Source organism: Brassica napus, chromosome A9, assembly GCF_020379485.1.
Source record: "Brassica napus cultivar Da-Ae chromosome A9, Da-Ae, whole genome shotgun sequence".
NCBI classification, from domain to species: domain Eukaryota; kingdom Viridiplantae; phylum Streptophyta; class Magnoliopsida; order Brassicales; family Brassicaceae; genus Brassica; species Brassica napus.
The window spans coordinates 31,813,951-31,825,919 of record NC_063442.1 but is presented as its reverse complement, the minus strand read 5'-3'; the positions used below and the strand labels follow the sequence as shown (position 1 = coordinate 31,825,919).

Sequence of the window (11,969 nt, the reverse complement as noted above, 5' to 3'; positions counted from 1 at the left end):
TGATGTTTAATAACCTAAAGTTGTATTGTTCATATTATCAGATATCAATCAATTGGTTGATGTGTAGATTTTGATTTTAATATTAATAGAAGTATACTAATAATATATTTTATTAGTTATGTACGTTAACATATGTTGTAACTAAATGATTGAAGATAATAAATAACTGGTTGAAATTTGATCCAAAAATAATAATTAACTGGTTGAATTTCATAGGAAGCATAGGTGCATCTTTCGTTTATGTTGTTTGGGTGTCATGTTATTCTCGCCTTTGGAGTTTGTATAGTTGAAATGTAACATAGGAGTTTTTCATCTGTGAAGGTCTAAACGATTCATCCTTCCAGCATGGTCACCTGCGAGGAGCTTAAGTACTGCGTACATGTAATTACCTTTTGCATAGTTTCTTGTTGCTGAAATTTTGAGGTGCATCATTCCTTTAGGATGATAAAGATTACAATAGGTATTATTTTGTATAATTTAAGATTTATGCATAAGTATCCAAGTACTTATGACTTGTGTCTCAAGACAAACAATACTGACATTAGGACTACTAATAACTCATACAAAATAAAATAGATGACCTAACTAAAATATTCATTGGATAGGTTACAACCTCATTGAGTTTGCTAACCAAAGTCTTCGACTGACATCGAATGATATTAGATATTCTAGATTTTGGCTGATAAAATAAATTTATTTTACAGACATTGGACTTTTGCGAATGATAAGAATTGTCATTTTAAATAAGGCATACGCGTCAATATATCATATTTACATAAACAGCATACCATTTTTTTTTTAAAAGACAATCCCGGTTAATCAGGAATTAAATTTATACGATAATTACGCCTCAAATCACACCCTCCGCATAAATCATTATAATTACATAATCGAGGTTAGTGAATTATTACTCGGTATATTCAAACACATATCAAAACGAATCCGCATTTAAAACAAAAAAATGTAAAGCAAACCCGTCCTTCAGATGCATAAATATATATTATTCCGGTGACGTCTCCATTGGTGATTGGTGTTCCACCGAGATCCAGTTTTGTCATCGTACCGTCGGCGCTTCAAGCAAACCCGTCCTTCAGCTCTAACTACTCTTGATTCACCATGCTCCAGCCGCCGCCGTTGAGCCAAGCAAGAATCTACCATCTTCACTGCCGCCATTGTTGAGCCACGCAAGAGTCACTGAAACCGGGAGATGCTCGGTACATCTGTCTGATGGAGTCAGATCTGATGGAGTCCATGGTTATGGCTCCCAGCCTTGTATCCTGTAAATCAGCATAGTTAAAACGATTTAACATGTAGAAAGAGATGGAGGGAGATATCGTGTGATAAGTAGATGCAAAAGACTTTGAGTTTCATCCACATAAGAGGGCCATTATATATATAGCAACTTAGCTTGAAAGTGAAGCCAAATAATCCAACTTTAATGGGGTGAATTCACTGAAATGCGTTACCGACAGCAGTTACTCGGCCAAGTTAAGGCGGTGGAAGGAGAGACGACAGCTGTTATGAGGAGTTGATTAACAAAGTCGGCTTCCCTTTTATCTTAGGTAACACAAAGCCCAAATAAAACATAAGCCCAAAAAGATTACATACACGTTTAATGAAACACAGCGGATCGACTCTTATGCCACGTGTCACGTTTACATGAGACTACTTATCTAGCTGGAATCTGATGTGGCATCACCAGGAGGGAGGCAAACATTTTTATATATATATAGATTTGATGAGAGGATTATAGAGTGAGGAAGACCGGTTAAATAGAGAAAACCGGGGATGAAAAGAAGACAAGAGATCAGGTGGTGGGAAAGACCAATGATGAGGAACTGAATAAAAGACAGAACAGAAGACTGTCTTAAACATCAGTCTTCTTCTTCATCGGGAAACTCTTTATCTTTCTAACTTAGCTGTACTTGCATTTTTCTCCGTACCTTTTATTCTCCCTCATTGGCTTCTCTTTTCGATATTTTTTAAAAAATTACAGTACATTTATTTACTATATAGATATCTTATATATTAGTTGACAAAAAAATATCTTATATATTAAAACAAAAATCACAACCTTGATTCATGTATGATTTAAAAAAAATGGACATAATAAACATATTCTTAGAAAGTCATGTTACATTTAATCTCTAATTTTATCATTTAAATTTGGGTCTACCAGAAATTTTTATTGGGCTATCAATAATTGGATTTAAACAATAGATGATATATTGGATTTATAGATAATATAAATTATATATATATATATAATTTAATATTTTAATACTATACCTCCATATGTTAAATATTTAAATATTTGTCGTGTTAACTTTTAAAATTATAAAGATTTGTTTTTAAATAACAAAAATCATATTATCTAACAATGATTAACCTTAAACCAATGAAATTTTTTTTAAACTATATAGTTTATTTTTAAAATTAAACAAAAACAAAATGTTTAATTATTTACTCGATAATATAAATCTATGAAGCGAAAAGTTTAATTTTTTTAAAAATTCTAAATTTGTGAAATGTTACAATATCTTTGAATATGATAATAAAAAAATATTTTACTAATCTTTATATATATAGTTACGATTTTAATAATGAAATAATAATCCAAAAATATATATATAGAAGAAAATACAAATACATGTGAAAGTTTGAAACAATCTATTCAATGAAAAAATATACAGTAAACTTATTATGCTTTAAAAATTGATAGACACATATATATTATAATATATTTAGAATTAAAAACAAAATATTTATATAAAAATAAATGAAAACAAAAACCTGCGCGGTTGCACAGGTCGAGATCTAGTGTACTCTTATTTCATTTATTTGTAAGAAAATAAAAAATATGTACTCTTATTTCTTTCTCGAAACCGAACTATACCGAACCGAACCGAATTGAAATAGACAATATGGTTTGGTTTTGGTAATACCATACAAACCGAATGGATGTGATTTTATAAAAACCATAGGATTTGGATATAATTTGGTTTATAACCCGATTAAACCGAATAAACCGAACAAAACCGGTCAAAAGTAGAAACATGTAAATATGTATATACTTTATAACGACGAATGAAAATCAATTTGTTATATAAACTATTATTTTTTTAATAACTATTACTAGATTTTTTACAGTAATAAAGAAGCCCTAATTTGTAAAAAACTTGAACTATAATTAAGTAACAATTCATCGCAACTGAGGCTTCTTATTGTTTTAGTTTTTTTTTTAATATATTTTTGCCTTATTTTAGCATTGATTAAATTGAAGTAAAGATTATAAATTTGATGTACAACAATTAGTAGAAATTCTTCACAACTTTTTTTCTTATCTATAAACGAAAAGAGTTTCGTGTTCAATCGAAGCAACATGACTTTGATAAACAGTAAATATGGAAAAATAGAAAAAAATTTCTTTGCTGTTTCTGTTTTTTTTTTCAGAATTTTGAACTTTGATTTGATTATTTTATTAGATGGTAGAAGCGGTTTTGTTTCTTTCTTTTATTTAACATATAATATTTTTTAATAAATAAATGCGTTGACAACATGACTCTAAAATCATATAATATGATCCCAAATTAAATAATTATGTCTTTTTGGTATAAAACCAAAAAAAATCTAAAATCAACAGTATATAAATCGAACCGAATTAAATATGGATTTAGAATGGTAGTTGTATTTTACTAACCGAAATACCGAAAAACAAAGAAAAAAACAAACTGATATCCGGATTGAACACCCTATAAACTAAGATTATTTTTTGAAGTGATAGATAGATTCTCATAGAAGAAGATCGATACATTTGAAGCCAATTCAAAATCAATTTTCTCCAAAAAAATGAAAACAATATTAGCTGTTTGCACTATATGGTATAGCGAATATTAGCTGTAATGTTTCTCTTCCTTTTTTTTTTGCATTATATCTTTCGAATATCTATACTATACTAAAAGCCACATATAGTGAGTAATTAGGCTATCCACCTCATCAAAAATAATCAACCAATCATAACATTTTATTTTTGTTTTGGGTTTCAATACATCTGGGCTTAGGTGTGTGGGTTTATTTGGTTTCATTTGGGCTTTGTTTTTCATTTACCTAAATCTAGAAACCTAACAATCTCAATACGCGGAAGTTACGAAGCTCTTCTTCTCTACCACTTCGTCTTCTCTCTTAATTTCACGAGGAGGAGGACACAGAGCCATTGGCCGAAGACTTTCTCGATGGTAGCGATGATGAAGAGGAACCTTTGGATTCTGATTCTGACTCTGATGGATCTGATCTCGCAATGACAGGATCTGGTAAAAGTAAAGCTATTGATGAAGAACGTAAAAGGCAGGAGCAAGATGCAAAAGATGAACTACATATGAACATAAAGGAACAACCTGACGAGTTTCGTCTACCAACCAAAAAGGTTCAATCTTTTGGAATTTTACAAATCAAATTCATTCCTTTTTTAACATTTTTATTTTGCAATTGTTGGTTGGTTTATGTTGAAAAGATCAATGGAGCATTATAAGTTTAGGTGTCTTATCATTGTTATTGATCTATTTTTCCAGGAACTTGAAGAAGAGTCAAGTGGGCCACCAGATCTTCCTATCTTGCAAGTTGCAAACGAGTATAAAAGAGAGTGAGAAATTTTTTTTCAAGTTTTGTTTCTTTTAAAGATTCTTTCTAAGGAACTAGCCTTTGTTTTATTGCTTGATATTATTTTTATGTGTTCAGTTAAGGCTGATATTGGTTCTTATTACGGCTATAATGAGTTTCTTAATGGAATTCTGGTTCAGGTTTTTCGCTAATCGCTGACTTCACTTTTTATGTACACTCTTTTGGTTCTTTTTGGTGTAAAGCTATGTGTGAGCTAATTTTGTAAAGCCACATATAGTGAGCAATTAGGCTATGTGTAAAGCTACTTCTCTAATGTTTATACATCATCAAACTGTACATTGTAATTGTAATTGGAAAAAGAAAACAAACAAAAATCAACCTAAGACTTTTAAGGTATATGAAACAAAAATTGGAACTAACAAATTTCTGCAATCAAAGAATAAGGCAATAAAATTGTAAAAATACAAAATAAAACAAAAAATATACACATAAAGAAAGATTTAGTAAAATAAAATCATAATATAATTTCCATAATTGATAGTGCTCAGTTACACTAAAAAGTCTAAATTTACAACATACACAATTTTATTTACATCTTTAAACCTATTATCTAATTAAAATGATTCTAAAAAAAGTGTCAGCATGAAGAGTTAGAAAATATACAATAAAATATAACACATAACATTAAAAATACATTATCACTGATCACTAAAAAACATGTTAGTAGTAATAAAAATGAAATGACAACACATTTATTAAAACCATAGAACGGCACGCAACAAGGTGTTATTAAATATACAAACTACAAATTAAATATGCTCAACGCAAACACACATAAAAATGAGACATAATATTTGGATAAATTTAAATAAATAATTTTAAATATATTATATTCTTGATAATTTTAAAATTACTTAAAAAGAAACTAAATTATTAAAAAATTAATATACAAATAAAACTAAAGCAATATTTTGTAACGTCAAAATAATAAATGAATAAAAAATATATTATGTTAATAAAATAGATTTAGATTTTAAAGACTTCTAATTCATGTAATATTACAAAATTAAATTTTTTTTATTACAATTAACATTTTACCATTAGATTTATTAAAATGAGATTCTAGATTGATATTCAATTGTTAGTTTCAACTATTACACATAAAAAAATATTATTAAGTACACTTTTTTTTTGAAAAAGGGGTTTTATATTTTAAGTAGATTATTGGAGTACGTTTTCTTTTCGTGAATTTACTCGAGATGAGATTCCGATCTTTTAAACTAAGATAATTTATGTTCTATACATAATTCTTTTTTTTTTACATAACTCTAAAATCTCAGACTTGATTCTTCATATTTTATTAGTTAATTGTGTTCCATATAATATAAATACTTACTTCAAACTAAAAATATATAAAAAATCAAAGTTAAAAATTAGTTATATATAATTTAATATACCAAAATTCACATACAAATAAAAATGATAAATATAAAAAATTTAAATATATTATCCGCGCATAGCGCGGAGAAAGGATCTAGTATCCTTAATATCCTCTAAAGGAGATTACGATTCGAATTTGAAATATTTTCTCTTACAAGTGTATCTCTTTCTCATAGTATTCACTATCCACCCGGCCAGATAAACTCAAACTTACAAAAAGAACATCACTCACGTGCCGACAAAACTATTAACCCACTAAAAAGATGTTTAAATAACCTACAAAATCCTCAAAGAAGATAGATTACACTCTGAAAATTACAAAACACGAAACAAATTAATTATTTTTTGAGAAAACCCTCTCAAATTCATACTCTAATCTAAGCCGGTTGTTTCTTTAAACTTTCTGCGACAGTAATATTTGTTTTCCGCAAAAAAAGACTAATTAACAATAATTAATCAACTGAGGACTGGTCTGATCTCTTGAGGTCTTATACCAACAAAACATGACTTCAAACACTTTCCTCTTGGCGATCCTCCACCTCCTCCAACCATCCCTCCGCTCTCCACCGCCGTCTCCTCCACCACCGCCGCTAATGTCGCTCTCCTATATTCTTCTTCACTACCACCATGCACATTGTCCTTACCATCATCGTAATTGCGGACAACACCATCCTCATCATCACGGACAGTAATAATAACACTCTTGTCAACATTATCCGCCAGACCATCTCTCACCTCGTGATGATCATCAACATCATCACCATTACACTCGTGATCATCATCATCATGATCATGCTCTTCAACATCATCAGGTGGGTAATGAGAGGGCTCTTGAGGAAGTTCGAAAACGTCGTCGTCAAGAGGAACAAGGTGGAGAGTGAGACGGCCATTGGATCTATGCGCACGGAAATACTCGTGATGACGAACCTTCTCTTCTCTAAGGATAAGCCTCCCGTCGCTCGTCACCACACGCTTCAGAACCCACGGCATGTGCGGGAGAAGATTCTCCGTCTGAGCAAGCAACGGTATCGACGGAGGAAACTCACGCGCCGCCGCCGCTCTGGCTTCTCTTTCCTCTCTCCTCCTTCCTCCATAACGAAACCGGTTCAAAGGCTCCTGCGGGGAGACAACGTCGTTTTCTTCATCGGCGGAGAGGACGTCAAAGCAGCTCTCTGTCCCTATATAGTCTCCGACGGCGGAGGAAGAAGATGACGTGCGTGAAAGCATGGATGACGTCAATAAAGGTGAGGTTAGATGGGAATTGATGGAAAGAGACTGATCAGATGAAGAAGTGGAAGCCATGTATGAGGATGAGTTGGAGGAGGAAGAAATAAAATAAATAAAATACAAAACCCAAACAAAATGACTTTTTTGGTGGGTTTTGTTTTTATTTTATTAAATGGGTTGCTAGAGTTGCATGGAGAGGTTTTAAATAGGAAGACAGCTATGTGAAGGTTGTGACATCATCGAAGGGATGGTCTCTGAGATATTATTGAGAATCTGTGACATTCAATGTTTTTTTCCTGTCAATTGGAAAAATAATGAAATGTATATATTAGACCCAAAGAAATCTGTTCTCCAGAGAATATGTCATCATCACCAAATTATAAAACCAGTGTCCTAATCCATAAAGCTTCTGGAGGTTTCTTAGAAATTCTATATCCATCCACACCTTTTTTCTATCCAATGAATCAAATTCTTCGGTTAACAAATGAGTAAATGTCCAAAATGTATACAACATATTAATATATAGTCTATTTTGAAACTTTTCTTTTATAAACAATTTATAAGAAGATACAAAACTGATAATTTCTTCAAAATAGCATAACTAAAACTATATGCCACTATATATCACTCAACGATTATAATTCATCTATACATTATTTATTTAAATGTAAACTATGTTTTAGAAACAATGTAGCTATATCTCACTGACTAATGAAGATCGTCAAAATTCTCTTTGCAGTTATAATATTATTATTTTTAAATGAAGTTTTAAGAATTTTCTGCACAACTGATGATATATAATCATACATTTGTAGCTTGCTAAAGGTCTAAGGTTCCGACTGGTGACTTTTTCGGGAACATGATGAACAAATAGGAAATAAACGTATAAGTGCATGAATGAAAAAGAATGCTGATTCCTTATCAAATTTAACAAGTAATGTTTTTGTTCTATATTTCTTTAAAAAAAAAAAGAAATGGAGAGGATTAAGAAGGAAAAACTATTCATTGTGAATAGTGATTTTTTTTTGGAATTATAAAGAATTACTTTATAAGATCACAAAGATGATGCAGCAAATAAGATATTTTTAACCACAAAATAACAAGTATAACTACATAAAGTTAACCTATAACTATTAATGATATAATGGGTTACCAAGTTATTTTGGCAAATCAAATTGAAATATCAGAATAAGTTTATAACAAACACACAAAAACATTCTAAACTTTATTTAAGGAAATAAAGTAATTTAAACAAGAAGTGGAAATATATGATCAATAGTAAGAACTAATAGTTATGATCTTCAAAACGTCTATTGACAAAAAAAATTGTTTAAAAATACTAATAAACGTTAAAAAATGAGAAGCTAAAACAGCCAAAATCTGGTGCCAAAGTTTTATAAACGTTATAATAAAAGCAGAAAAAGCTACACGTTTATAATTTGAGTTAAATAAAAAATCATAAACACATTGGTCAAATCGAACAAATTAACTACGCGTAGCTTTATTCCCTAAAGAAAAACAAAGCCGACTTCCGACGAATATATTTTCCCATAATTTTTTAAAAAACTTTTTGCAACTATCTTCCCAAGTTCAAGAAATGAAGAAAAAAACTCACCAATGTTTTTTTTTGATAAAAATACTTACGCTATTTACAATACTTAGATTTCTTGCAAAGAGGTGAAACCAAACTCACGAATGTTCCTACGTTGTTTATAGGAATTAAGGTTTCTAAAATAAAAACGAATCATTGAGATTGACATTAAAAAAAAAGAGAGATTGATATAAAAAATCTTACCAAACACACCCTAATCAGTTTTCAAACGAATCGTCATATATCATCAATCAAATAAAATAATGATCAAACATGAAACAGACTGAATGTGAAGATTAAAATGAAAAAAAAAACATGACTAAGAAGATACAATAATTTCAAAGAAATAAATCGAGTAATTACTTACCTGTAGGCTGTATCCATGCATAAGCAAAGGAGTTTTCTTATCTGAGGTTGAAGGATGAACGTTACGCGAACTTTTGTCTCTTATACACGGTCCCAGAACGAAACAGAAGAGAATTTAATTCGTCGAAACGGAATCTCGATAAGATATATACTATCAATTAATTTGATTTTTAATCGTTTAAGGAAAGATAATCAAGAAATGATAATTGGAATTTCAAAAATAAAGGAAAGAAATTAATGCTTAACATTAGGAGAAGTCGGAGGAATTAAGATTAGGATGTATAACCAAGTCGGCCGTGCCTCTCTCGCCTGCTGTAAATCCTTATTTCCTTCTTTTTGGGGTTATGGATATATATAAGACCTTTAACTATTTTTTTAACTTTCACAGTGCATGGTAACGAAGTTTTATAAATTTACTAGGGTTGGTCCGCCCTACGGGCGGGAAGCTATAATAAAAACTATTTATATTATTTATATTAATTTATAAAGCATTTAAAAATTAGTATAGAATAAATGAATAAAATTATGAGATAGGGATACAAAATAAATTATAGAATTCTGAGACCATATTGTTATTTTTAATAAACATATTTTTTCTAATAAACATGTTTGATTATATTCGTTAATTATTTCGATGATATTTGTTTTTATTTTAGTTCTGTTATTTGGTTAATTATATGTGTGAATTATAAATTTTATATGGGATCACTTTTTTTAGAAAGTAAGGAGATTGGATCTTAGTATCGTTGCATTTGGTTAAATTTATAATATGATACTTAAAATGGTATAAAAGAGAGCAGTGTTTAGTTTTGATTTATGCTAGAAAGCTAATTTTTTTTTGTTTTTTTACTTTAATTTATGTACGATCATGTTTCACCTACATATTTTTTGTCTGGTTATTGTATTTTAACTGAGTTCATCCAAACTATGCGAATATTTATTGTTTTATGCTTCTATTTTAATAAAAAAAATTATGGTAGAGTTTTTTCCAATTATTATACCGTATAGATAAATGTCAACGTCATACAAAAATTATTGATGTTTGGCGAAGAAACTGTACCCATATGTCCCTGTTGTCATAAATATTTTTAATAACATAATCATCCAAAGTCTAAAACACAAAGAAAGTATTTGTTACAAGGAAGATAACTTACCACATTAAATTATTTTACCATTTTCTCTATATCTTAAAAAGACTTTGATGTGAAACAATGGATCGACTTGTGCTTGGATTTTTCTTTCAGATTTCAATTTTCCATTATATATATATACTTATTTAATACTATAAACAAACACCATTTAAATATATTAAAGCAGAGATAAGTCCAAATCAGCCTATATCACAATTCACAGCCCATGTATAACACCATATTAGAGAAATGTTTCATTTTGTTCGTCTATTAGTAAGATTTGTAGCATAGAGAGCTTCTTCGTAAAGATAATTTTTTTCCAATAAAGCATTATGTTTACTTTGCTTTTTGCTCTCGCTAGCTCGTCGTTACTTTGTTTGAGCTCAGTTGAGTCATTTTTTTTCTCTGCTTGTAGGACTCTAAATCAATACCAAAATAGCAATTTTTATCTCTATGTAAGGCGTTGACTGGTTATTGAGGGATGAGTTTCTCGTAAACTTGTGGGGTTAGTTGTAGGAATTAAATTCAAGTGGAGCCTCGAAAGTGACTTCGTGCTTCTCTATTTCATCAAAGGTATGAAATTTGGTGTTTCTTTTTAACTTTGCTTTTATGTTGCACACTTATCTCTTGATCGTCTGCTGGGTGTCACTAAAAGTATGAACTTTTCATGGAATATTCAGTTTGTTCAGACTCAAAGGTATGCATTTTGAGTCTGTTTAGGCTCAAGTATAGTCACCAAAGGTTAGTTACTGCGTCCCACAATATGTAAAAATGTATGAATCGAGTTCTGTTTCCATGCGTTAACAATTATCTTATCCAATAGTGGAACAGTTTCTTGACCTGGACTCTTAGCAGACTCGTACACAACATTTTGATTAGAAAACTTTGGCCGAATGAAAAATATCATGACATAAGTAAGGTATACGTTTTTCAAAAAAAGGTATACGTTTATGTTCATTCTCGAGTTATACGCAGAAACGTATGTTTCAATAGTTCTGACCTTTTAGTTTGCATTTTATTTCCAGGGCATTTCAACTTCTAGGAGCGTTGATAGCATACTACAGCTTGTTTTGGGTTCTAGTAGTAGGAGAGTCTCTTATTCATCTTGAATAAGTACACCGGTTGAGTCATAACCGAGTCAGCAACTCGTCCGACAGACAACGATTCCAAACTGGAGGAATAGAGTTCCACTTTCCGTGATATAAAGTGACTTTGTAACACATGCTTGTATAAAGCTAATTGACAGAAAAGGTACAAAAAAAATTGGGAGTGTTGGGGGAATCGGTGAAGACGAAGTAGCAGTAGATGCGAAACTCAGTAGATGCAGATGAGACAACCTTCGTTGTGGTGGCTGAAAATACGGAGAGGAGTAAAACGACGGTGTTACGGCGGCGTGAAGCTTCTCCGGCAAGAATATTTGCTTGATTTACCTCGATCGTCTTGCTCGGCCAGCCTCGTGGAGTGAGATCTTCTTCTTCTGTAATATAAAGCAACTTAATTATGTTTGTGGTGTTAATTGAGGAGCTACACGGTGAGAACTGAGAAGCTGTTTCGAAGAGGCGATGCGAGGTAATGCAAGAAGACGACAAAGGTGATGA

At 30.7% G+C, this 11,969-nt stretch overlaps 1 protein-coding gene and 1 long non-coding RNA gene across 2 annotated transcripts; both read right to left on the bottom strand.

The window, feature by feature from the left end:
- Window positions 1-843: 843 nt before the first annotated feature.
- LOC125578399 lies at window positions 844-1,770 on the bottom strand. The gene is made up of 2 exons (XR_007316501.1): window positions 1,609-1,770; window positions 844-1,515 (listed from the first exon to the last, which is right to left on the bottom strand). It is a non-coding gene; the product is annotated as an uncharacterized LOC125578399 (long non-coding RNA).
- Window positions 1,771-4,085: 2,315 nt separating this feature from the next.
- BNAA09G30900D lies at window positions 4,086-7,425 on the bottom strand (the record flags this gene model as incomplete). Its single annotated transcript, XM_048740994.1, has 1 exon — window positions 4,086-7,425. A coding segment is annotated over one exon (912 nt), but the record flags the coding sequence as incomplete, so codon positions are not given.
- Between the last annotated feature and the right edge of the window lie 4,544 nt (window positions 7,426-11,969).